Genomic DNA, 27,283 nt, shown 5'->3' with positions numbered 1-27,283 from the left:
TAGGAAGCCGCATTTCCTCCGCTTCCAGCACCCGGCCGGGAGCAGGGCTGCTGTGTTTCACTCTGTATTTTGCTCTGGCCCCTGCTTTTGCGTTTTGGCTGCTGCTCGGAGCCAAACCTCTGATCCTGCTGCGGCTCATTTTCAGGCGCGTGTGCCCCAGAAACTTTTTTTCTTTCTTCTTTTTTCTTTTTTTTTTTCCTAAATGAATTTTTCATACGGAATTCTTTTGCCTGATGGATGCAGTGAGAAACTATTTCCCAAACAGGAAAGAGAGAGGACCTCCCTCCCCCCCCCTCCCCCTCCTCCCTCTCTCCCGTGGATGTTTTTAATAACAACATCAACTGTCTGCAGAAGACTTATTCCTTTCTGACCTCAGAACAACTCCTGGTTAGCGCATTCCTGCGTGGCTGAACCACGAGCCGGGATGACTTCACTGAAGCTTCCTATAGCAATGCACAGCAAGGGGGAGATGCTGGCGGTGGGACCTGGGCTGTGCTGGGGCTGAGGATGCTGCGCCAGTGATTTCTGTGACGTTTCCACCCCCTGCTCCCCCAGCCCTGCCTCTCTTCCTCAGGGACAGCCCTGCTGCCCATTGTCCCCAAGACGCTGGAGCCGTTCCTGATGGTGCCAGCTCCATGGGATGCCAGAGGTTTCGCAGACATGAACACAGCCCAACATCTGCGCCCTGCTCTTGCATTAAGGCCCTTAAGAGCCCAATTTGCACATTCTCAGTGCTTCAGGGCCGCACCGCAGCCATGCTCGCAGGACCCGAACCCAGAGCCTGTGGCATCCCACCTCGGCTGTGGGGCATTTTCCAGCCCATTAGTTGTAGCATCTTGGGACCAGCTGGAGCTGCTCGCTGAGTCCTGAGCCGTAAAGAGGAGCTGATTTTCCTGTTAGGTCATTGGAAATACCCATCTGGGCATTTTGGAAATGCAGCGTGTTGGTTTTCTGCTGCAAAAGGGTGCTGGAAAGCCACAGCCACCTCAAAGCAGCAGGAGGAGGGACACTGAGCAGCAAGCAATCCAACCAAATGAGAGTTTGGGAGGATCGGTTTAAGCATTTCTATGGCCTGAACTACTGGCAGACTGGAGGAAGGGAATTGTGCAGGACAGCAGATGCTCTGGCATGAGCAGGGAGACAAGCTGCAGCTCAGCCCACCTCCGGACAGAACAGCTTTTGCAGTTTCAGTTTGGCCAGAGAAGCCTGCGCTCACTCCCTCCCCAGGACGGGAACCCCACAGGGCTGGGAGAGCCCCACACCATGCCTACCAACAACCTGTTAGCCCCACAACAAGTCTGAATCCACCAAGAGACCCAGAGACTCATTAGCTCCAACCACAGCACTGCGAGGCAACATGCACAATCCCCTCCCACGGAGGATTTCTGGCCATGGACCACCAGCCCTGGGGAAGGCCAGGCACCCACAGGTGACGGCAGCCACCAGCCAGGTGTCACATCCCTCACTCAGCACCGAGCAGCTGCCAGGCACACCATTCCCTCCCGCCTTCCCAAACCAAACCTTGCAGTGTCTGTGGTTTGCCCGCTGCTGCTTTTAAGTGCTTGTTTGCCACGGTTTGCATCTCTGGCACAAAGCTTGCCGCAGCCCTGGAAATAACCCCGGGCTGAAGGCTGATCCCTGTGGCAGGAAATAAACATAATTTTGTAAGCATTAACACGCAGCAGAGCACCGGCAGGAACACGCGGCATTTCCGAGGAGCCCAGATGTTTGCACAGCAAAGGGCTGCTCCCCTCGCGCGGATGTCAGGGAACGCTCAGAGCCTCCAGGGATGTTCCTGCATTAGGAAAAAATGTCTTTGAAAGCCACAGGAACAGAGGCTCCGGCGAGGAAAATGAACCCATGGAGCACCACCTTGCCATAGGGGCTGGGTGAGAGGAGTCACTGGGCACAAAGCCAGCCAAGGAGGGCAACGTGCCACGGGGAGGCCAATGGCACGACACAGGTGAGGCAGAGGTGACTCAGCTCTCAGCCGTGTGGTGGAGTCTGAAGCCCTCTGAGGTCTTTATGGGCTTGAGTCTGGCTGGACTGAGGTGGGATGGCTGCTGCTTCCATGCCCTTTTCACCTCAACCTTGAGAACCTCAACTCCCAAGCAAAGAACCAAACAAATCTCCACCAGGACAAACATTATTTCTTCTTCTCAAGCCAAACTCAGACAATCAGCCCACAGCTCTTTCTGATGTCCCCTCCAGAGCTGAAATCTCCTTCACCTTTAGCCAAACACGTTTCCAGATGGACAAAACCCTTCTTCTCCCTTTGAAAGCAAGCAGAGCAGATTCTTCCCAGCTGCAGTGAGAGGAGTTTATTTATTGCTTTTGTTGACAAATAAACTAAACCGACAGTTGAAATCTGGAGTATTTGCCATAAGAGCAGAACTGGGGCCATCAGCTGGGGACTGGCTGGGTGCAATGGGCACAGTTCTGGGGCTTTGGGCACAGGGGCAGCCCTAAAGCATGCTGCGGCCCTCCCCACAGCCCCATGCTTTGTTGGGTGATGGGAAGGATTCCACATTGCTCAGTGCTGGAGGATGAAGGAGCAGAGACAGAGAAAGGTCTGCAGCCACCGTCCATCACCACTCATTTATGACCAGATTCCATTTAGAGGTGATACCCCAAATGGATCATTTCCATTGGGTTTGAGAGGATCTGGGACTTGGTAGCATCAGCCCAGAGAGGTGGTGCTGCTTGCCCTGCTTCCCATCCCATCTGCCCATGGCAACAGAGCTGCAGGATTCCAGGCATGGTGCACTGAGGATGCACATTCGTAGTGAGGCTTCATTGACATCAAACCGTGGAGAACAACTTTCATACTCACTGCCACTTGTCTCATATATTTATTTAACAAACCCCAGAGCCTCTTATTTTGGGTAAATACAGTCCTGAATAAATACCAATCAGACCGAAGTGCAGGAAATGCACCTGGAAGGGAAAAGCATGGCTTCCAGAACAGCTGGATGTGAGAATCACACACAGAATCACAGAATCGTAATGGTTGGAAGGGATCCTTGGGGACCATCAAGTCTAACTCCCCTTCTAAAGCCCTGGGATGCTCAGTAGGTCTATGAGAGAGGGAGCTTCAAATCTGCACCCTGCCATGGCCCTTTGGGTTGTTCTCCATCTACACCAATGACAACAGAAGCAAATGTTTCATTCCTGCATGCCTATCTGGGCTGCACCCTGGCTTTGCCATTGAGGCTGAGCAGTACCAGCTGCAGCCACTGCACCCAATGCATCCCTTGCTCTGGGCAATTGTTCAGCCCCAGTCTTGCTCAAATCATTTTTAACCTTCCACCACTTTGGCTTTGGCAGAGCCAAGGACACTTGATGAGTAGCCCGCTGGAAGCAGCACTCCCTTCTATTTGCCTCTCCAGGTGGTAATGGGCTGAAAATCGCCTGTAATCCCTCTGAATAAACCATGCAGCCATGGAACAGAATCAAATACCACTGCATTGTGTTCATCTACTTTTAACACAGCTGCTTCCACCACCCAAGATAAAGCAGGATCTCACAGCCAGGAGAAGAGGGAGGAGATGTCCAGCCCTGGACTGCGGTTCTCACCTGCCCTACCCTCAGCATCCCTGCCCTTCCCTTGCACCCACAGGCTGACTGCAGCTTTGCCTCCCTGACCTGGGGCTGCTCAGGCCAAAATGAACAAGGCCTCACCTGGGAAGAAGCCATGAGCTGTGCTCCACACGTAGCTCTGTGTCAGTGAAAACAACTGCCCCGTGCCAGGCTAAATACAATTCCCCTTTTCTTACTTATATAACACGGTAACCTTCTTTTAACACTCACTGTATTCCTGGCACAACAAAGCATTACAGAGCCCTTATGTTTCTTGGCCACAATGGCCAGGACCCTCCAAGAAAACCAAAGTTGACTCAGTGCTGGCACATCTTGCGGCTGCTCATTGATGTGGGGCACTTAGTATGCTAAGTACTGGGTGCTTGCTAGGGGCAGGGTGCACGGGCCTTGTTCTGGTGGCTTTCTGCCTTGTGTCATGCTGAGTTGGGTCCAAGCGGAGAAGTGTCAGCACAGCTCAGGCTGCTCAACATCTCTTTCCTGCTTGGGGTGCCCCTGAGCATATCTTTGACCCAATCTGGGACCTTCACTGGTTCTTCCTTTCTCCAGCCATTGAGATCTTGGTTTGGTCCTTCCTCACACCAACCACAGGGATCTTTGTTTCTTTCTCCAGGTATAGGGATCTTGGTTTAGTTCTTCCTTTCCCCAGCCTTAGAGATCTTGATTTGGTTCTTTCTTTCTCCAGCTACAGGGATCTTGTTTTGGTTCTTCATATCTCCCATCATAGGGATCTTGGTTTGGCTCTTCCTTTTTCCAGCCATAGGGATCCTGGTTTCCCGCAGGAAAGGGAAGAGTGAAATTTCAGCTTTAAAACTGAGCCACAATCCCTGGACTGGAGGTCAGTCTTAGCTTGTAAGGAAAGCAGTGGAGAAGGGTTAGGTTGAAGATGGATCTCCCTAACGCCAAACACAGGTGATGATGAAGACAGGGAGTGACACAAGGTCCACGAGGATCACTCCACTCCCGTTTGCTGTGGGTCGCAGCCTGCTGAGCCCACAGCCTCCCGGTTCGTCAGGTCAGCGGTTGTTTGGGAAAGGTGCCTCATTAGCTCCGTGTTCTCCAAGAACATCAGAGCCTTGGCAGGGCCGAGCAGCAGGCTGGGGTTAGCAAAACAGCCCGGCGCAGACAGACGCTGGTGCATCCCAGCAGCCCTCGGACGTGCTGTGGGGACGCGTGCTCACGCCAGGGATGTGCATTCCACCTCATCCCAAACCCTTCCGGATGCTGGGAACAGCCCGTGTCCATGGGAAGACTTGCCGGGAGATGCATCTGGAGAACAAAGCCTCCTCGTCCTGCCCGAGAGACAGCGGCCGCCTGGCTCCTGCCGGCATTTCTCCACTACAAACGCGTGCTGCGGCCAAGAGCAACCTTCCCAACGTCCAACACGGCGCTCCTTCGAGCGGGTGTCCCAGGGGACCAGCCCGGCTGGAAATGTCATTAGCATGTGTCACCTCTGCCTGCTTGGAAGGATTAATCAGAACAAGGAGCTCACTTTTTAATGAGCCTTTTCATGGTGCGTTACCGAGGGAGAAAAAAAATAACCCCCCTCAAGCGAAACAGATTTTCCAATAAAATTTATAGAGCATGAAAAGGGCTTCTGGCGCTGGGGTTCAGAGGTGGCTGGCCTCGCACAAGCAGCACCACCCTCCTCCTCCTTGGAGGGTGAAAACAAAACAAACAAGCTGGGAAATGCAGGGAGCAGATAAGAGGAGGCATGTCCTCAGTGAGCTGCCTTTGTTGGTGAGTGACACGGGGATGGGTAAACCGAGTGCTCTGCTGCATCCCTGAGCCTGCCAGCACTGCTCTGGGGCGGCAGCACTGGGACGTGATTGGGCACAGAGCAGGGCCTTGGGCAGTGCTGGCACTCAGGCAGCACCAAGGAACCTCAGCCTCACAAAGTGATGCTTGCCTTGGGGAGCTTGCAGTGTGCCCAGAAAGGGTGCCCAGCATCCCGTATGGGGAAGGACGGGGGGGTTGGAGCAGCTTTCCATGCCATGTCAAGAGAACAAATTATTCCTGTGCAGCCCACCCTTCCCTCCAGTAGCGAGTAATCCCTGCAACCATGACAGCCACTTCTCTTTGCCCCAGAGAACTGTATAAATCAGAGCGGAACAAAAGTCCTTTGCTGGGAGCTGGGCATGTGCGCTGCGTTTCAAAGGGCAGGCACATTTCTCTATAGATCCGCATTCTCTGGGGACGGCAGCTCTGACAGCAGAGAGATTAAGCAAAACAACCCACTCAACCTACCCTTCTCCAGCATCTCTCCATGGGTGGAACAAACCCATCACAGTCAAACCACGGGGCAGAGCCATAATTCACACTTGTTACTTTGCTCCTCAGTTGTTTAATGGCCTATTTTTCCTACTTAATGTTTTCAAAGTTTTGAGTAATAATTACATAGAATACAGACTCCTTTGGCGTTAGAGCTGGAAAACTTAGAAATAATGAGGAGCAGCAAACCAAATGTACCAATTACTGGAGTCCTCGGGGAACCTGCAGAGCTCGGCGAGCCGCATCCAAGCCTTCAGAGCAGCCATTCAGAGCTCCTCGCGCCTGGCAAGCATGCACGCACGAGCCCTCGCCCACACACCCAGCTCTAAGTCACCCCGGTGACACCGGGCAAACTTATTTCAGCTGCAGTCAGCACAGTTTGCTTTGTTCCCAGCAGTGTGGATCTCCTGCAGGATGGTGCCATTGCTCGGTGGCCAGGGCCAGGTGATGGCAGAGTGAGCACCGATCTCCTCCTGCGCTCTTGTGGAGCAAAACGTCGCAACTGTTCAAAGCACTCGGGGCAGCAAATTTGTTTCTTTCCTGGTTGTTTGCACCAGCGGGGAGCTGGGCTCATGCCAGCTGTACCAGGGGCTGAAAACGAGAGTCATGGGGAGCCGAAGCCCTCCTGTCCCAAGGGCTCTTAGGAACCGGCTGTTGTTCTATGAGCTCCTAATTACACAGCTATTTCCTTGGGCAAATGTTGGCTTCTGTGTTGTTCCCCGCGTCTGCTTTGAGGCTTGGGTTTGGTGAGGGTGGGATTGTGACCCCGTCACTGCAGCATCCACGCACCTCCAGTGGTCCCCTGGGCCACCTGGAGCCACCCAGCCCCTCCACCACCCTCACAGTCCATCACAGGGGCTGCAGACAGCTTCCCTCCACCTCACACGATTGTAACCAAAAACCTGGCCTGGAAAGGTCTTCAAGGGAAAAGGAAGTATTAAAGAGCAACGAGCGAGCGACGACCACATGTGAGTATCATTATTCATACAAAGAAGTGCCATCCCCCATATCCGTGCCAAGAAACCTACTGCCATGAAGTTCCTCTGCATAGGAAACAACTAAGGATTGTGCAACTGCGGTTGCTGTCAGATCCCAAGAGCAGAGAGAGGAAGTTACACCACGGCTCTGCCAACCTCCCTGGGCGTCAGACCTACAAGCAGTTGCACGGTATATGTGCTGCAGACAGAAATCACGAGGCTGAGCCCTTCTTCGGAGGATCCTGGGGAAGCGTTTCCATTTTCCGACCGAAATGCAGTAGAAACATTTTTGGATTTATTTCAGATGGAGATGGTTTCATTTGGGTTTAGCGAGCTGAGCCAAGCCCGAAGTTTGGATTTAAAACAAAAAAACAACAACAACAAAAAAATTGAAATATTTCTGTCCTGTTTTGAATTGCCTTCCATCAGATAATCAAAAACTTCATGCAAAGGGAAGAGTTTCCTCCGAGCGCTCGCGTCCAATTTGAATCAGTAAATTAAAAGAAGTTGGATGTTTTCAACCAGCTCCCTTATTAGCTGTGAGGTGTGTTCCTCTGGGCCAGCAGTGGTGCAAAGCCTGCCCTGCTCATCCTGCTGCTGCTCTGCTATGGGGTGTGTGGGGTTTGCTCCTGATGGCTCCAGATCTCCCCAGAATTTGGGTATATACAGAAAGAAACCCGTTCCAAAGAGCGCTCAGCCTGCATAATGGGACTAAATAATATTTACTCCTTGCAGTCTCTGAATGAAAAATAATGAAACGAGGCTAAATCTCTGCTTTCTGATTTTTTCCTCTCTTTAAAGCAGGGAAGGTAGGACTCCCGAGCCCTGGGGATTGCCTTTCTTTTCCCTTTTATGATATTTACTAAAGACTTAAAGATGGGAAGAAGCAGAAGCCTACGCAGTGTATGGGCTGAGATGAAAAGGTCCCGGATCCCCAGCGGGATAGGAAGGCTTCCAACAGGAGGCACAAGCTGCTCGCCTTTGTTTCTCAATTCAAACATGGTGACACGCACAAAAGGAGGCGAATAATATCGCTCTCCTCGGCGGCGAGCCCACGCCTCGCTGCTGGCCGTAATAATAATAATTCCAAACAAAATAACCAAAAAAAAAAAAGGATGCCGATGGGAAAAATGATTTGGGATTAAGAGTTCCTGTGTCCCACCTGCTGGCTTGGGGCATTCATCTGCTGAATAGACCTTCAGCTTCCCCACACCCTGCGTACCCTATGAGAGGATCTGTCCCTTTCCGGGCCACCATTGACAAGCTGTGGGATCAGAATGCCTATGGAAAGGGTCCTGGGGAGCGGATGGTGTGGATGAAAGGGCAACCTGTCAATGACTCCATGTCAGCACTACGGGAAAGGGGAGCTCAGGTTTCCTGCACAGCAGAGGCTGAGGGGACCATCGGCACAAAGAAGGCTCAGGGCCACCCCAGGAACCCCCTGTAATCTGCTATCATAGCCCTCCTTAAGAGGGTTTCCTTTGGCCTGAAGGTGCTGGCTGGACTTTTTCTCCCAAGGAATAAGGCTGAGCTGTTGGCCCCTCTGCAATCCCAAGGTGTGCGGACAATGCACAAACACAATGAGAATCAAGTAAGCCCTAGATGTCATTAGAGCAGTTCTCTGATCCACTCTCATTCTACCTCATGCTAAAACCGATCTCTTTTTCCCTGCTGCTTCCCCTTGAAGCCATACAAATCTCTGTCATCTCCACATCCAAGACTGAGGAGCCCCACAGCTTGCTCAAAGTGCTGGAAGAATCATCTCCTTTTGTTTGATTTGGACTGAGTTCCTCTCAGCTCCATCTGTCCCCTCCTGCACAAACCCTCTCAGGTCCCCACAGAGCGTTCTGCCCCACAAACATCCATCCTTCCCCATGTCCCACTCTCAGTGGTTGCAAGGGAGGTGGTTCAAAGGCCATGTGGAAGAAGGGTGCCTTGAGGACAGCAATGCCACGCTTCTCTGCTCCTTCTTACGAGGACGGGATTGTGGCAACAACTGAACTTTCCATCAGTAGATTTGGCTGTTTTACTGTAATAAAAGGGCAGAGGGAGATCGCAGTGCTGAGTTTTTCTCAAAATCTGTGCAGCTTTCACATCCACAATAAAAGGATCAAGAAATTGCTACTGTGGCCATTCCAGAGAAAGCAAGAAAAACCTCCTTCCCTGAAAAGAGAAACAAGTCCCTCATCTTCATGGCCTCTCCCTGTCCACTATACAGGTCAGGCTTTGACAAGCAGAGTCGGGCTACAGAAACTTCCCATCTTCGGCCAGGCTCAAACCATGCTGCAGGGCCACAGCCTCTGGAGGAGCATCATCACCCTCTGGACTGTCTGCAGGAACTGCCCACCTTTGCCAGGTTGGAGGAACACCACCGCCCATCTTGACTGGGTTGGAAGAGCATCACTGCCCATCGTGATTGGGTTGGAGGAGTATCACTACTGACCCTGGTTGGGTTGGAAGATCATCACTGCCTTGGCCAGGCTGGAGAAGAATCACTGCCCATCCCAGTGGAGCATAGCCACCTTTCTTGGCCACCCTTGGAGGCCCTTGACAGGCTTTGAATAAATGCCTTTACTGACCACATGATCCAGCAGGTCAGCAATGCTGACAAAATGCCATGGTGGTGTGAATAGCAAAAGCTAGAAAGTGATGCTGGAGGAAACAGAGCTCTGACTAAGGATTCCTCAGAAAATAAAACCAGTCTGTTGAGTCTTCCAGCCAGCGTGGAAACTGTGGGCCACATGGAGTGCTGTGCCATCTGTGTCTGTGCAGCAGGCACTGCTCAGGCCCAGCACTGCTTAAAGGGGCACAGCAGGAGAAGAAGCCTTCTCCCGAACACAGGAAACCACACCCTGGCATTTTCCACTTGGGGATCTTCCCTGCTCCCTCTGTGATCAATGGGAATGCTTCAATTAACTCTGCAGAAGAGACTGCCACCAGCTCTTCCACCAGCCACCAGCTTGGAGCAAGCCCTTAGAAGCCCATAAATAAATAATGGGATTTTATATATTTTTGTATCAAAGTTGGTAGGAGCACAGGGATTAGGGACACCTATAGGAAAAATACACTTCAGAATGAATTTTTGGCTTGCCCTTGATGTTCAGAATGCTCAACCCAGGAAGCTCTTGGGTCCAAGCTTTGGTTTGCTCAGGATATGACCATTATTCTCCCTGGAGAACTGGGAAACAGCTACAGACATGACAGCCTGCTGCTGACCAATGAGCAGTGATGCTGATGGATTGTCTCCTCCTGTCCTGCCCACCACTGCTTTCCTCCAACTCCAGCAGAAATTTTCACCGCGTCTCACAAGAAAACAATGCCGACCAAATCGAACCCCACAAAACACAAAACAAAAAGGGAGATTTTTCCTCTTGGAGATCCAAGGGTGGGTGGTAAACTCTCCAGCCGTCCCTAGACATCTTGGCGTGGCAGTACCAATGTATTGCTCTTGTGGCAGAAACTGCTGAACCGGCTTTTGAAACACAGAACCGGAGGGTGTTCCACTGAACCTCATCCTTTGCACTGTCTGGGGCCTCTTGCAGAGATTCACAAGCTGATAACTGCCAAAATGGACGTGAGGACTGAATCAAAGGGAAGAAACTCCCCCACTACAATACCTACAGCAAACCCACAGCATCTAATAGAGCCACAGCAAAGCTATCAGTCAAGAATATCACATGCCTCAATTTAAAAGCTTTGGACGGAGAATCAACCGAAATACTAAAGACAGTTTGTTACTATTTGCAAAGACTGCTGATCACTGCAGCATATGGGAAAGGAAAGGACACACTGCCCATCCTTGAAGAGGTGCATCAAAAGGCATTGCCAAAGAAGGCAAATTGGGACATTGCAGTCACAGTCATTTGTCAATTATGTCAGAGCCCAGCTGAAACACAGCTTTCAATACGAGACTGCGATGAAGTGATAATCCACCCATGCCTATGAGAAAGTTCTGCATTGCATTTATCTCATTGAGAACTGTGACTTTCTGGTAAATCTGCTTAATCTTTTATACTAGGGTTTGAATTTACAAGAAATTTAGCCTGGGTTCCAGCCAGAAAAGGAAGCCCTGGCATCATCTGGGTCCTTATGCTCCGCACAGTTGTGACAATCTCTACAGCATCCCCTCGGAGTGGTAATTTCAATGCCCAAAAGGGTGTTGAATTTGGAGTTGTCTAAGTGGTTTCTGTTCTCCATCTCACATTACTCCCTCCTGCAGAGCTGTGAATTGCTGTGGATTTTATTTTGTTTTGAAAGAGTTCTTGACTTCTGTTCGCTTCAGCACCCAGACGCTTTGCTTGAAGCTTATGGGACGTGGATTCTATGGACTTGAGGCACCAAACTGTGGACCTGCTGAAGCCTGGTCACACTTGGTGGTTGCAATCCCCAACCTGCCCAAATGCAGGCTTGGAAGAGAAACCCAGTCTGCAGCTGGGGCAGGATGGCCTCTCATCGTGCACTCCCTGTTCCTGCTCGCCCAGTGTTTCTCCTCTAATAGGACGCCTGCACTCGAGGTTCTGCACTTCATCTCCTTCATAAAACTGATGCTAGGCAGAATACTTGGCTCAGCTCAAGCGTGACCCACAGCCATAAATCTGCACTGCTCCCCCTGCTCACACCCCCACGGAGCTGCTGTCGCTGCCCATTTGGAGTTGAAAAACCAAACATGACATTTCCCAGGTGCAGATGTGTTTGTCTCCCCTCCCTTCCAGACTTCCTTGGCTCCTCTTTCTTTTTGAAGAGGGAGAGATTTAGCAGGCTGGGTGGAAATGGTGAGGCAGCGGCTGGCCAGGCTGAGCCCCAGGAGAGCTCAGAGGAAGCGAGCTGTCCCCATCCTGGTGCCAGGAACACGGGGAGCTCGGGGAAGGATCCCTGGGGCTCCACAGCTGCAGGAAGAGCTCCTAAAGGACAGTGAGGACAGGAGGACTGCAGATCAGCATGATGATCCCACAGTGTAAACAGGGCCAGGGAGACTTCAGAGCCTTCTGACCTTTGTGAGCGGGTAGACAAGGTGCGGCACAACGGAGGATGAAAGGTTTGGGCTCCAGGCCATCCCAACCACTTGTAAGGCCCTAGCCAACACCAGTTAGTTCACAAAAGCAACTTGAAAGTGTCCCAGGTATGTGATCCATAGAAGATCACAGAATTTTAGGATCCATAGAATTCATAGAACCATAGGATTCATAGAACCAAACACAGAATCACAGAATGGCTTGGGTTGGAAGGGACCTCAGGGATCATCCAGTTCCAGCTCCCCTGCTCTGGGCAAGGATGCCGATTTCTACATCAGGCACTTGATCATGTTGCCCAGAGCCCCATCCAACTGACCTTGAATACCTCCAGGGATGGGGCATCCTCAGCTTCTCTGGGCATTTGGTTCCAGATGTCACTGAACTATTGCTACCACTTATGTGCTGTTAAAACTAATTACAAGAAAACCATTTTTTTGGTGCAGAGAACACAGCTGTGATCTACTACCACGTGGTTTTTCAATACCCAAACACCTCCCAAGGGCTCTGGTGCTTCTCACACTGCAGATGGGATCTGACAGAACCAGGTCCTTTCTGCTGAGCACCACAGCCAGTTGCAGTTATGGATCTCAAGACTGAGATTCATCCCCACTGAATGCAGACATTTTTGCCGATGCCGACCTAGATTCCCAGCTGCTTGGCCATGAAGGGAAGAAGAATTTCCAAGAAGGGCATTCAGAGCATGTGGGGAAAACACATGCTCTTGAATTACCTCTGGAAGAATCCACTTCTCCTAAAGGGCACATGGCCAAGATACAATTGGGTCATTCAATCTGCAGCAGCACTGAGCATCTACTCCCTCCACGGTCCAGACAAGAGACCTCAGAGCTCCTTCCCAACACTTGTGTCCACAACTCCACAACCACATCAGCTTATGATAGGGAGCAAGGGTGACAGAAGCCATTCAAGCAAGGGCTGCCTGGAGTTGGTAAACACACATCCTGCAAGCATTCTAGGATCACGTAATAGGAGAACCCCCATCTGCAGGAAGGGGACTGAGGGCTCCTGGGTGAAGGAGCAGCACTGAGCAGCTATGGCATGCCATGACCATACAGCAAACCTTGGCTGGCCATGTGCCCTCCTGACCAACTCATGAGGACAGAAGCATTCCCCAGCCCTGCTCCTGTGGCATCCCCATCTGATTTTTATAGCTTATTGTCTGCTTCAGATCCAGACGCCCTGTGAGCGCAGTAGAGGTGGGTCTTATTTCTGCAGCTGGGGCCAGAAGCCTCCTCTTCAGATTGCACAGCGATAAGGGGTGACTGGGGCTCTTTATGACATTGCTTAATGAGCTGATGACATTTTTACGAATGAAGAAAGCCCCAAGACGATTAGACCTGTTGATTCTTCAGCGATGCCAAGACTCTTCCCTGACTAACAAACCCTGCTTGCATTCCTCTCCACAGATGAAATCTTTGCAGCACATTTCCTCTTCCTGCCCTCCAAAAACTGTCCCTTCCCAGGCAGCTCTCTTTTCTTTTGCTCGCCCATCGCACACTGGATGAGATTGGGGTGCCCATGGCCTGGGATGGAGCACAGATCTGGATGTCAGCTGATTTTTCCTTAAGTTCAGGAGAGGGATGCGGGGTGAGGTGTACACAAAGCCATCACTGTGTATGGCTCTGCAAGAGCCAGTCCTGCCTCCTTAGAGGATAAGATGGCTTTGAAAGAGCAAGTTAAGTGTGCCAGGGTATACGGAGACTTTGTGAGGGGCTTTTCTAAAATCCCACACAAGAGGCTGTTAAGGAAACCTGGTAACCAGGGGATAAGAGGCAAATTCCCATCTTAAAACCAGGCTTGGGTGGCAGAGACAAAGGGTTTGAGCCCTGCAGGACTTGGCATGCAGGGTGGTGAACGGTGCCCGGGGCGTCTTCATAATTAAAAATAATAACAGTGAGCACTTTCAAAGCACTCAGTAAACATGATTAACTAATTAGTCAACTCTTTACTAATTAACCAGTCACAGGACCGGTATGGCTTAATATGCTTAATGATCCGGAGAGTGGCTGAATAGCTGGGGGCAACGTCTGTGGAGAGGGAGCTGTGCAGGGGATGGAGGGGTGGATGGGGATGCTGGGATGTGCTTGCAGCATGGCTGGGGCAGGAGGGACACTCACCATGGGCACAGCCGTGCTCTGCTCCTTTTCCCCTGCCCTCCCCATGGGAAGGGACTGTCTGTGCTCCTCCTGCCTGGTGACTCCAATATCACCCCAAGCCCTGCAGGTCACCTCCATACGTTCTCCTGCTTGCTAATGTCACCTGCTTGGGGTGACTGTAAGTATTTCCTGGCTTTGCAGGAGTCTCCTGTAGCAGCATCACTGATGCAACCAGAACAGATGGGTACAGCTGTGCCCACAGCTTCTATTACAACACTGAATCACACACGGCCTTCAGCCCAGCTCTAGAAGATTTTGTCTGGATGGATGTTTTCCACCCACTGTCCTCAGTAAGGCAGCAGGACAGGACCTGGTGGCTGTGCAGGAGGTGATGATGGCACCAGGTGCTCTGTGTGTGCACATGGAGCATCCCACTTCCCTGGAGCTGTCACATCTGGAAAAAGGGTCCCCTCTGCTTTTTCTGAGCTGGCCTCTGAGCCTCGAGAATGAAGTCCCACCAGTGGGTGAGTGGCTCCTTGCTGCACCACCAGCTTGCCACTGGGGTAGCAAAAGGATCCGACAGAAACACTTGGTTCTGCATTACCGAGAGAGAAAGAAAGAAAATTCTCCCATGCAGAACAGTGTTTCGAGGTCAATAGGGAAAACCCTGTGGGCTGAATACCCAATCTGGGGAGGCTGGCAGGGAGGCTTGGGGTCTGGGTGTCTGCGCTGTCACACTTGTAGCCAGGTTACCATGGCTCATCGCAGTGCATCCACACCCCGGGGGGCTGCTCCTCACCCGCATTCAGCTCCTCCAGCATTGAGGAGGACAGTTGATTTGCAGGAGAAAAACCAACCTTTAGTGGTCCTGTCATGTCATCGCCCCGGGGGTCCACAAAGGACCAGGGGGGTGCAGCCCGGGAGGGAGCTGAGCAGATGGCCCTGGGCACAGTGCCCACCCCCCTGCAGGGCTGGGACCTGAGGCACGGTGGGTGCTGGATGGTGAGGATGGCTACGGGTGGTGAGGATACAGTTATGGCCGTACTGCCTGACACCCATGGGTCGGCAGCATCACCCCATGCCCAGGGCGCAGGTACCACAAGGTGGGAGATGCAGGCTTCCTGCATTTTGGGGTTTCCTTCCCAAACCAAGGCAGGTACCCAGTGGGGATCCTTGGGCTGCACTCGATTCTCTGTGCTGTGCTGGGGTATTTCCAAAGGCAATGGCTGCTGCTGGGGGAGGGGACCTGGGCGCACACCCCCCTCCTCCCAGGGGAAGGGGACTGAAAGAAAAGCTGCATTTCTTTAGAAAGCAACGCATGACTATGGGAAGGGTCCCTGTATCCATGCAGCCTCCCAGTCCCCTTTTAGTAATCTCACTTCTGGGCCCGCATTCATTCAGGCTCTGCAGAGGATTAGCTGACCTTTCTTTCAGCGGTTGGTAAGCCGAGGATGTTAAGGCTTCCCAAAAATGAAGCTCTCAGGGCACTGTCTCCCAGGAGGGAGCCCACGGGGCTGCTCAGCCAGACCCCGAACTGTCTCCCTGTTCCCAAAAACGGAGATTTGAGGATGCAGGGTGACACTAAGCAGCACTGTAATAGCGATGGGGTGGCATGGCACACAGGACAAGCTGCTCCTGCACTGTGACGGAACGTTCACTCTGAAACCTAACGACTGGTGCCTTGGCCGGCGCTTTGCAGCAGAAAGGGCTCAAGCTGGGTCTGAGCATGAGGATTTGTGTTAAGCTCCCAAACTCAGACGTGACGGAGTGACACACAAAGTGCTTCCCGCAGAGGGGGAATGTGCACGCGGCGGGGCTGCGCTCCCCCAGCCAAGTGCATCTGAGCATGGAGCGGCTGCTGGCCGTTCACCGAAACCCCGATGGGAGAATAAATGGCGCCATGGGAGAGCAGGGCTTCATCCAAAGCAGAGGAGCTGGAAATCATTTCTCCTCCTCCCGCTTGCTTTCTCTTTCCGTTAAGTTTGAATTGAGACACTGGCGAGGCAAAAATAACTAAACAAACTCAAACGCCGCAGCAGAAAACTCTGAGCCAAATGCAAGCAAAGCCATTGCCGTTCCTCTGCTCTTTCCATCCAGCCCAACTCTGTTATTCCACAGAAGCCTCAGTGGGGTCAGGACATGGGATGCCGCTGTGATCCACTTAAATTGCTCGTTTCAATGGGCAGCCGGCTGCTAACGGGACTAATTTTATAGGCACCATAACCCCCCGTGAGAAGCTGCTTTACGACCCTTCACTCCCCCTGACTCAAGCTGGAGCATGGCTGCATCCTCGGTGCAGCACAGAACCTCTGCTTGCACGGCCAGCAGCATCGCTAATTCAGAGAATAAAACTGTCTTATGAGATATAAATTAGGTTATTGCTCGGGATGAGAGCTGCTATGCTCAGCTGCTGTTGGAGAGCATCTGTTGCAATTGCAATAGTGATGGTTCCGGCCCCACTCAGCACGAGTGACATCCCACGTATTTTGGTGGCTCTTGTAAGTGCTCCATGTCCTGCGTCCACCATGCCCTGCTGCTGGCTGGGACCTGCACCCAAGGACACAGCAAGGGACCAGAGCCACTGGGGAGGGAGAGCAGCTCAGGCTGCCCCATTGTGCTGGAGGCTGTAGGTTTGCAGGCTGCGAAGCACACCTCTGGTGCTGGAGAAGCAGTATTAGTGGCCCACAAGAGGAAGCATATAATCAGCCTTCAATGCTGTGTAATTACACAGAAATTACCAAGAGAAATTAATTCCAAAAGGTGAACATATGGGTTGCAGTGGGTTTTACCTCTGGTTGCTGTCACTCATAGCCAAGGGCAGAATCAAAGCCAAAAGTGTGACTTCTCAGTGATTTATTGCACCAGAGCTCGGCTGGTGTTGATAGCTGCCCTGTGAGTGGGGATCCTCGTGATCCATGATTCAACCATGGATGCTTAGTGGCATCCAACCCCACCTCTGGGGATACTCACTGCTCCGACCTGCCGCGTCCCAACACGCTGTGTTTGAATGGACACGCGGCAGTGGGACGCAGCTGAGGTGAGCAGGTGCAGGAAGACAACTGGTAGCACAGGGACCCCGTGGCCCCTCCTTGCCAACACGGGGCCACCGGTGGGAAAGCAGCAGGAGATGGCTGCGTGCCACAGCTGAGCCCCTTGGGAACTCATTGGCATGCCAGCACGGTAGCTGGGCACTGTGCAACACGATGGGAGCATGTCAATGCCTCTGGGGCTTCTGCATGGCCCAGCTCCCCGTGGGGAGCACCCCAGGGAAAGGGGGAACCCCATGCAACGGGCAAAGAGACCTCGGGTGCCAGGGGTGGTAAAAGGATGGATCTCAGCACACGGCACCCCAACGTGTGAATGTGAGTGAATGGGACCTGCTCACTGCCCAGGACCCAAGCACAAATAGCACCACCCCGGTCAAGGCAAGCCAGCCCGCTTACTGGCAATGGGTGCATTCATTCCAAATGTACACCCACTTTGTATCCCTTTATATCAGACAGCTGCTCCAAGGGGCTGCTGGAATAAAAGAAAAACAAAGTCTGCGTGCCTTCATGCCTCCCCGCTTCCCTTAGCTGAGCTGCTGCTATTGGCGTTGTTGTTATTATTACTGTTATGATTATATGCATTTCGTTCTCTGTTCAGTGATGAATAATTTATGGCTCCGTCTCCGTCCCCTTTCAATGGATTCACTATCCGGGGAGACTCGCTGAATAATTTGGATCATTCGTTTTCAAGTGCGTGGGCTGCCGACAAATTGTTCGCCTTTCATTCCTGGGGACGTCCATTGGTCACCAACGGGGATTTCTTTGGCTGCCCCACACACGTGACGGCCTGTCTGGGGTTTTGTGGCTATGGGGTTTCTTTATTGATTGGGTGGAACGTGCTGAAGTGGAGCCTCGGTGGGGGGAGGCCACACTGCTGCAGGGATGGGTTTGCCAAATCACCACGAGCATTTGGTGGCTTCATGGGGGCTTGGGAAGAGCGAATGCTACGGAGTAGATTAAGCACTGTGTAGTGTTTTAAGGGTTCAATTTGGCCAAAACTATGATGCAGCAGGGTGCTAAGCTTCCACGGAGCTAAATGGAGTCCTGGCAATAGATGGGTTTTTAACAGACTTGCACTGAGCATGGCTTTGCCTTAAAAAACAAGCGAGCGTCAGGTGCGCTGTTAGCCCTGCTCTGCATGCCAGGGCCATCTGATGGCCTGGTGATACCCGACTGCAGTCCACCACAAGATGCAGCAGGGATCAGCCCAGCTCCTCACCCAGTGCTGGAGCTCAGGGTGGAGCCATCCCCACAGGTACCCATTGGTTGCCCAATGATCATCCCCCAGACTTGCTGCCAGCACCCACAACTCCACAAAAACAATTGGGATGTGTTACGCTTGGCCGTGTGATGAATTGATATCATTCCCCACTCCCTACCCCACAACATGCCCAATAATCTCACAGCCCCTCCTGCCCCACACTGCTGCCCTCCCCGATTTATGAGCGGCATGCAAAGGCCACACCGGGCTGCTGTGCTGAACCACACGGGAATATCAGCTGAGTTACAAAAACAAACAAACCAAACCCCGCCGGGAGCCCATTTCATTTATCTTCTTTTGTCCAGTTTTGCTTCAGCGTGAAAGTCGCCCTTTCAAGCCCAGTGGTTGTGTTCCAGCCCCGGCAGGCAGCTGATCCAAAGCGCTGCACCGCGAGCCTCCCCGCTGCATGTTTGCACAGTTCAATTCATTTCTAAATATTCAGCGGGTTTCCCTCCCTCCCACCCTCCCAGGACTTTCTGCCCGAGAGCCGAGGGTGTAAAGCACAGGGCCGGGGATCCTGGTGCACAGAGCCTTTGTGTGCAAACACAAGCTGCTGTTTGTATTTGCCTTCACACTGTCAGAGCCCAATTGTGTGCTGCAGTGCTGGCTAGCAGGCTGCCTGCAATATCCGCTCGGCCGTCCCCGCTGCCAGAGGGACGCTCCCCCTCCCCAGGATGCTTTGAAGCAAAGTGATTTCATCTCATGAGGCTTTCATTAATCGCGGTACAATCTCCGACATTAAGCAGAACCAACTCCCTATTGCAAAAGGACCAGAGGGCGGGTGGGGAAACAGCTGGGCTGGGGGGTCCTGTGTCCCGAGGATGCTCCACTGCAGCTCAGCACTGCAAACGGAGGTTTATAAAGGCACACCATTTCTCCCATCCTATTTCCCCACTGTCTTCCTGCAGGATCGAACCGAGGTGCTGCACTGAGCAGCTGGGCGTCAAAAATTCCTTTTTCCCATTGTGCCCATTCCCTGCACCCATACATCCAGTTTGGACTCTGAGCATCCAGACGGCTGGCATTAAGGGACATTGAATCTCCCCTCACTGCTGCCGTGAAAATCAAGTCATATTTGGTGGAAACAGAGCTGAGATGGTGATGATTCTTGTGGTCACACAGCACACAGCCCTGTAGGGATCAGCTGATGCAGTGACATGAGGAAGGTGATACAAGCTCTGCATCTTTCCATCCCAATCCATGAGCCCAGTACTCAAATGTGGGGATGTAAGGGCAGGGATGGGGCAGAGCAGATGGGCAGCAGCTCAGCTTCTCTGCAACCAGAAAGCACTTTCCATCCCAGCAGCTTCCCACCACAGGTCAGGATGGATTCATGCCACTCCACCCCGCAGAGCTCAGCTGCTTGCAGCCTGCCTTGCTGCCCAGCTCTGCTGCTCCTCACACTGCGTTTGCCCTTTTCCAGGTGAAACTGAAGCTCCCACTGCACTGTTGCTGCCTTTGGAGCTGTGTGCAGGATGTGGCAATGGGCTCTTCCCCTGCTCTTCTGCTCACTGCACTCTGGAGTGATGCAGCTCCTAGGGCAGGGGGAAGGTTGCTTTGCACAGGAAGGGCACAGCCACAGTTTGGGCTCTGTTGGTGCCTTTCAGTGCAGCAGGACTGCCTGTGCCTGCAGAGACCCTGGGTGCTGAGCACCATCCCCAGCACACAGCAATCTCCATATCACCCCATCAGTTCTTAAATTCTGGGCACCAACAGAACAAATCCATAAATCCACAAATCCATGCCCCAGCCAAGCTGCGTGCCTCCCCCATCCCTGCCCCCTTCCAATGCAGGTCCTCACGCCATCCCAGCTCAGAACCCTTTCCCTCAACAGATATCCCCTACAGCACCACGTTCCCTCCCTGCAGGATGCAGAGTCAAGTAGGTGTGCAGCAGAGCCATACAGCCCCATCCCCAGCAAGCTGCGAGCTGAGCTGCCGCAGGAACAGCCTCACGGCCTCCTTATCAGTCCCCAGGGCATCCTAATCCCCCTATAAATGAAAGCTATTACAGAGAGATCTCCTTAAGTGCCTGCTGGTCACCTCCCTGTTAGGGATATCTCGGCGTGTGGTTGGCAGGGACAAGTGTTGTGTGCTCGGGGTGTGTGTCCATCCCTTGTGTGCTTGGGGTGATGTTATTTGGTGCAGTCAGGAAGATGCCAGAGATAGATGGGGTTGAGCCTGGGGGTGGCGAAGCTTCCTTGCATGCTCAGAGCTCAACCCTGCAGGCAGAGCCTGTCGGTGCTCACTAGGATGGGTTCAGCGTGCTACCTGGTGGTCCTGGGGATGGTTTGGGGCTATTTCTGCTGTTTGACAGTAATATGGGGTTCACCCTGACTTGCACCTCCTCCACCCTGCGAAGCTGGAGTGAAAACCCACCACAGCCCCAAGCCCAAGGTCAGGGGATGTGCTCTGAGCACTGACAGAGCTGTGGTGTCCCCACTGAGCACAGGGAGTGCGACCAGATGGCCTCTAAGGGTCCCTTCCAACTCCAGCCATCCTGTGATTCTATGACATATTTGCAACACAAACATCCTAAGTACTCAGAGCCCAGCAGGAAGGTGTGAGCCTGGGAGAGCTTTCCTCAGGGCTGTGTGCTTCTCACCCTGCAGGGCTGGGAGCGCGTCCCCCCGGGCGGTCACAGGGAATCTGCACGGCGAGGACGGCGCTGGCTGAATGAGGATGACATGCGTTGGCCCAGAAAGAGAAGGGCAGAGATTAGCCGTGGACAAGCTCAAGGGAAGGCAAGTGTCCAACCCTGAGTGCCAAGCCTGGTTTTGTTTTAGCCTTAACTGCGCTTTTTTGTTTGTTTGTTTGTTGGTGTAAAAACTTTTCTGTTGGAAATCAGTTTAACTTTAAGCTTCCTGAGAAGAAAAGCCTGTGAGAAAGCTCTGCCCATGCCTGGCTTGCTCGGGAGGCTACAATGGAAGTCTCGGCTGCTTATGGGCTCATATTTCTATGGCTACAGCACCCAGTGTGATTCCCCATGCAGAATGACCCACGGGAGCTGGGCACTGGGATGGGAGTGGAGTACAGCCTGTGGAGGCTGTGTTCCAGCTGCTGGGAAATGCAGGGAAGCTGTGCTGCTGCTTCACACCTTTTCTCCCCTGATCCCACACACAGCCTTGCTTTGGTCTCGAGACCAGGGGAAAATAAGGCAGAGGAGAACGAGACAAACCTGGATACGAGGAATGCTGAGCACCCGTTGTGTCCTCTGTAGGTTACAGGCGGTTTGGGCACACAGCACTCCAAAACCAGCCTGCGGCTTACTGAGACCAGCAGGGGCTGAGCATGGCCACAGGACCACCCTGGTGTCCCCAGGGCCATCAGTCAGCACCAGTTGTCTCCTTGTCCCATTGAGTGGCCAGTGGGAACAGGAAGGCCCTGGAGGGTTTGATTTCCCCAGCTGTGGTGAGGATGGAGGGGAGCCCAGGGGCTTCTATAGGTAGCACTGCCCACAAATCTCTGCCTGAGCTGCCACTGAAATGAGAACGGTCCACCCCAGGTCTGCCTGGAGGAAGTTTCCCATTGGGAATGAGGCAGCCCGGTCCCTGGCAATTCCCAGTCCTGGAGATGACGTTTCCCTTCAGCAGGAGGAGAGGCCGGATCACAAACTGCTCTGACACAGACACATCACAGCCTGGGAACCACCATACACCACAGCACGGAGCAGAGCCTGACACCAGCTCTGTGCGCCGGGTGCCAAATCCCATATCTGAACACACAATATGTTTCCTTTTTCTCACTGCAGCCGCACTCATTATTGCTCAGTGCTCTCCAAGCATAACACAGGGCCAAAATCTGAGATGAGCCCAGCACCTGCAGACCCCATTGACGTCAGAGCCATGTGCAGGTGCCGGTGCATCTCTCCACAAAGCACTCGGGGCGGCACTGGGAACAGTGATGGGAGGTGGTTCCCAAAGAGCCTTCAGCCTGCACTGGCTGGAAAATGCACTAGTGGCGTTTTGTGCAAGTGAAGGGGGGTTTTCTGAAGGGTTTCATGGCAGTTCTCATCTGCATCGTGAGCGGCTCATGAGAAATTGTGGGGTGGTGTTGATTGCATTGCAGGGATTTCCCTAAATCTGGTTGAAGTCTGCGTCCCTGGCTGCACTTCTGTGCATCTGCACCAGCTCACCAGCAACCGAGCTCTGAAGGCATTTCAGCTCAAACCTTTCCCAGCTGCAGGCTCCTCTCACAGGGGACAAAAAGCGTTGGCCACAACCTGGGCTTTGGGCTGAGCACAGTGCAAGGGAGAGGGAGGATGCAGAGCAGAGCTCCCTGCCTGTCAGCGATTGCAGCAGCTCCTCTCCAAGCTGCGTCCTCTCTGGAGCCCGTTAGCTGCCAGGCTCCCGGCCAAAGCCGTGCTGTGAGGCCGAGCTCTTTGTGGAGCAGCTATTTGCCAGGTAAAGCTGATGGGAACCCGCCGTAGTGCTGCAGGCAGGGCTCCTTCTGGCCCCGGAGGACATCTCCTTGGGCCAACCCTTGCCCTGCATGGGGCTCTTGTGAGCACTAAGAGGTGATGCACACAAATTCGATCTGGCTGTCGAGAAATGTTCCCGTGGGAAATTTTGACTTCTTGACAGAAACTGCAGTGTGTTTCTGTTTCGGTCCCCCAAAAAAAGCATGAATGGGAACAAAGGTTCCATTTTGGCAGGGGGAAGGGACTCACAAAAGAAAGCACCCCAATTTTCAAGCAAAGCAGACGCATCCTGCCATTTTTTCCCTTTGGTTGGAAACTCAATTTGTCCCCCCACAAAAAAGAGCAAAACCAAAGGGAAAGCTGTAACCAGCTCTCACTCGATGGGCTGGGGGCAAAGTCAGCAGATCTGGTGAATTCACCTCCTCCCTCAGCACAGGGCTCCTCCAGCTGTGCTCCCTTCATGGGCTGAAGATCCCCCCATTGCAGCCAACAGCATCAGCCAGCCCCAGTCCCTGCCCGACACCCGAGGGTCAGCAAAGGCTGATTTCCCTCTGGGTTCAGGAGAGAAACCAGGGTGGGCCGATGGTCATGAGCAAATGGGTGGGAACTGAATGGGTTTATTGTGATCTTTATCTAGGAGGATTATTCCAGGCAGTGCGGGCTTGGGAGGATCGTGCAGTTGTTTGGCTGCAGTCGGTGTTGCAGACTGATAGGTACGGCCCCGAGGAATCTGCAGCAGAAATGGACTGTGGAAAATGGCTTCACCGTAGTTTTGCCATTGCAAAACGTTCAGTTCCCAGCAAACTGTGAGGAAAGGGAAGCAAAGTCGGTGATTTTCGTTTGCAAAAGTCTGAACTGTGCGTGGTGTGCAAGGCAGAGCCTGGCAGGACGTCCTGTTTAATTGGAAACTGGGAACCAGATTGGAAATAAACTGGAAGTGAGGGAGATGATAGATGCGCAGGGCAGGCACAGTAACTAACAGATGCATTCTGAGGGACATTACAGGGCACGGCAGAGCAGCCCAGGGATCCAACAGTGACCACGGGGCACTGAATTTCACGGCATGTTTTCTGCAACCAAAGAACCTGCGCTGGGCTGTGAGACGGGAGGTGAGAACGGTGCGAAACAGCGCAGTGCGCTGCCGGACAGAGGAGAGCAAACCCGGAGACAAACTGCGGCTCAGCGCTGTTCGCACAGCCGGGCACCTCCCCCCGCCCTCCCCCCGGCGCTGCGAAACGGCCGCTCCCCGGAGCGCCCCGATGTGAGCCGCGGCCCGGAGGGGGAGCGGAGCTGCTGGGGCTGAGCGCCGCCGGGCACCGGGACGCGGCCGGGCACATCCATCCCCACCCGATCCCGGTAACCCGCGGTCGCTGCCAGCTTTGGCCGTGCCTCGGTGTTGAAGGCGCCGGCGAAGAAATTACCATTCTCTGCAAGGGACACATCTGATTGTGATTTGGGGAAAAAAAATAAAATAAAATAATAATAAAAAAGTCCAACTAACTCGGCCGCTCGTTTTTGTTATTGTTGGGTTTGGGTTTTTTTTTTTTTTGTGTGTGTGTGTGTGTGTGGACTTTTTGTTGGAAGACGGAGCCGTGTTCCGGGTAAACAAGGCGGCTGCGGGCGGCGGAATGCCGGGGACGCGGAGGGGAGAGCCGAGCCGAGCCGAGCCGAGCAGAGCCCGGGACGCTGCCCAGAGCCGCCGCGGGTCACCCCGAATTCCCGGCACAAGCAGGGACTGCCATGGTCCCATAATACGAGGAACGAGGGCCGGAGGCTGCGGGGAGCCGTCAGTCGGGGATGCAGAGAAACAGCCCCAACTCGCCAGCCCTGCCCAGGGACGCGCCGTCTCCTTTTCAGGGTCAGCCCCGGAGTTCGCTCTCAACCCGAACGGCGCGGATTCCTCTCCCGAAACGGAGCGAACCGGCGCTGCCCGTTGGCCCCAGGGCCTTTCCCGTCCCTCCGCCACCTCCCGCACCTCGGGGCGGCTGCACGGGGCACGGGGCCGCAGAAGCTCTGCGGAGCTGCGGGTTCGGCAGAGCAGCCCGGCCACCTTCCGCCCCGACAGCGACAGGAGCCGCTCCCCGCTCCGTGCCGAGCTGCGGCTCCTCGCATACGCGGTCCCAGCCGAAGCCTCCACGGGCTGCTCGGCGCGCGAACGGCGTTTTACCGCCGTCCTCCGCCTCCCCTCTCCCTGCCCTGATCCTCTCCGCGTCCCCTGCCCTTCTCCTCCCTCCGCCCGCTGTCCCTTGCTCTGCTCACCACGTGCCGTCAGCCGCTCTAATCCCGGTTCCCCGGTGCCACCGACCCGGCGCTCCCGGGTCCTTCCGTACCCCCCGCCTCGCACTGAGCGGTCCGTCGCTGTCTCTTGTCCCACTCCCTGACCCAAATTCCCGTCCCCCGCCGTCCGTTCACGTTCTCCCGAGATCCCCGCTCTACACCCCGGGTCCCGCAGTTCCTCACCAGTCCGCTCCCGGCTGCCGCGGCTCCATCCCTGCACTCCCGATCCCCCGCTCCTCGCTCGTGTCCCCGAGCGGCCCCTCGGCGTCCCCTCCTTTGCCCCGCACTTCCGCTGCCCGTGTCCCTGGATGTCCCCACGCCTCCCTCTCCCTCTCCCCGGCGGTTCTCCCTGGATCCTCCCCTCCCTCCCTCTGTCCCTGGAAGCTCCGCGCCCCGTTCTTGACCACGACCCCGTCCCGGTCCCTGTCTCCGCGCTCCCGGCCGCCACTCACCCACGCACTCGTTGGCCTCTCGGGCGGTCGCCCTCTGCCAGGGCCGGTCGTAGTGGAAGGGTTTGCATCGGTCGCACTCGGGCCCGGCCGTGTTGTGCTTGCAGTCGCACACCAGGTTGTCGTCGCGGTCGCGGACGCAGCGGGACGCGTGCCCGTTGCACTTGCAGCGCCCGCCGACCTGCAGGTCGGACACGGCGTAGAAGTAGGAGTCGCGGGCGAGCTCGGAGTCGTCCTCGTTCTCGTCGCCGAAGGTGTGCAGGCGGCTGAAGGTCACCTTGATGTCGGTGGCCGTCACCCAGTCCTGCAGCACGGGCGAGTTGTCGAAGTCGTGGGCCGTGGGGCGGCCGTCCAGGGTGCTGAAGGCGATGAGGCCGCCGGAGAGGGGCCGCACGTCGGTGTGCGAGTCGGTGCAGATGGCCTCCTGCTCGTTCTGCTTGGTGATGGCGGCGCGGCTCGGCTTGTTGTACATCTTGCGGCACTGCGTGGAGTAGAACTGGAAGGGCACCCACGTCTTGCCGTAGTCCATGGACTTGTAGATGGCCATGGACTCGGGGCGCGGCGAGCAGAACTGCAGGCTCACGTAGGTCACCTCGAACTTCTTGCCGAGGGACAGCGTGAGGGTGACGTTGTGCGGGTACTGCACGTAGCTGTCGGACTGCCAGCACGTCAGGTTGTGCGGGTTGTTGAGGTCGGTGAGGAAGGAGGGCGGGTGGGCGCGCTTGGGGTCGGAGGCGTTGCAGAGGTGGCACGAGCGGACCTGCTCGTCGCCCTTCTCCGTCACCACGCAGTACCTCGACGGCGGCTTCCCGCAGGTGCTCGACACCTTCACCTCCTTGCCGAAGGCCGAATTGACGAAGTCGGGGATGCAGCGGCGGGGCAGCCCGTGCTCGTCGTAGCAGGGGTCGGGCTGCGCCGTCTGCACGGCGAACATGTTCAGCCCGGGGTAGCCGCCTCGCAGCGGCTGTGCCAGCCACGCGGCCGCCAGCAGCAGGGCGAGCGGCCCCTCCGCGCCCCTCCGCGGCATCGTGCGCGGCGCAGCGGGGCTCTGAGCGGGGCGGCTCGGCCGGCGGAGGCGGTGCGCGGTGCGCGGCTCACGGAGCGCGGAGCATCGCCCGCTCCGCGGCCAAACCCCGCGGAGAAAGGGAGAGCGGAGAGGCGACGGCCCCACAAAAGTGCCGCTGGCGGCGGGGCTGGGTCCCGCCTGCCTCCCGCCCCGGCTCTCGCACGGAGAATGACTGGCGGTCCCAGCCCCCGCCGCGTTTGAGGTCATGCTAAAGGAGTGACATTGCGCTCAAGGAACAGAACAACGACATCCACTGGCGGCTCAGCCAGAGACACGCACAGGCGTCGGGGTGTGTGTATGGGGGGGGGAGGCGGGGGGGGATGGGAGCGCAGCCCGGGGGGCCTCCTCGACTCGGCGGCGATCGGCGCCCCGGGAGAGCGGGCATGGGCCCGGCTTCCCCCTCGCCTCTGGTCCCCCCGCCCCACGGTTCGTCCTGAGCCCCGACGGGGCGGCAGAAGCCCGAGGCTTCGGGAGGGGCACCGGGGCCTTCTGCCCCTCGCGCTCAGCAGGATCCCCTCTTCTCCCCGTCCCCAGGACGCACCGGACCTGAGACCCCTCAGCACGGCAGGGGCTGCCCGTAAACGCAGGCTGAGCGCTGCCGAGGATCTCCCCGTGCAGGTGCCCAGAGCCGCTCACAGGGGGACTCGCGGCCCGGCGGTCCCTGCCCAGAATCTGGGAAAGAAAACATTTACCGACCTCCCCAGCCCGACCCTGGGTGCTGGGGGACCTCGACCCCCCCGCCCCGAGCTCGTAGACTCCACCGCCCCGACGGAGCGGAGCCCCGGGAGCGGCA

At 54.9% G+C, this 27,283-nt stretch overlaps 1 protein-coding gene across 1 annotated transcript in view; it reads right to left on the bottom strand.

Annotated features, from left to right (window-relative positions):
• The window catches only part of NTN1 (netrin 1), a 49,870-nt gene extending 23,241 nt beyond the window's left edge, over positions 1-26,629 (bottom strand). Inside the window, exon 1 of the mRNA XM_048965155.1 lies at positions 25,428-26,629. Within this exon, the coding sequence (XP_048821112.1) occupies positions 25,428-26,451 (1,024 nt within the window). The 5' untranslated portion in view covers positions 26,452-26,629. The remainder of the gene's footprint in view (positions 1-25,427) is intronic.
• Between the last annotated feature and the right edge of the window lie 654 nt (positions 26,630-27,283).

Source organism: Lagopus muta, chromosome 18, assembly GCF_023343835.1.
Source record: "Lagopus muta isolate bLagMut1 chromosome 18, bLagMut1 primary, whole genome shotgun sequence".
In the NCBI taxonomy this organism is placed as follows: domain Eukaryota; kingdom Metazoa; phylum Chordata; class Aves; order Galliformes; family Phasianidae; genus Lagopus; species Lagopus muta.
This window is presented reverse-complemented; position numbering and strand designations above follow the sequence as displayed.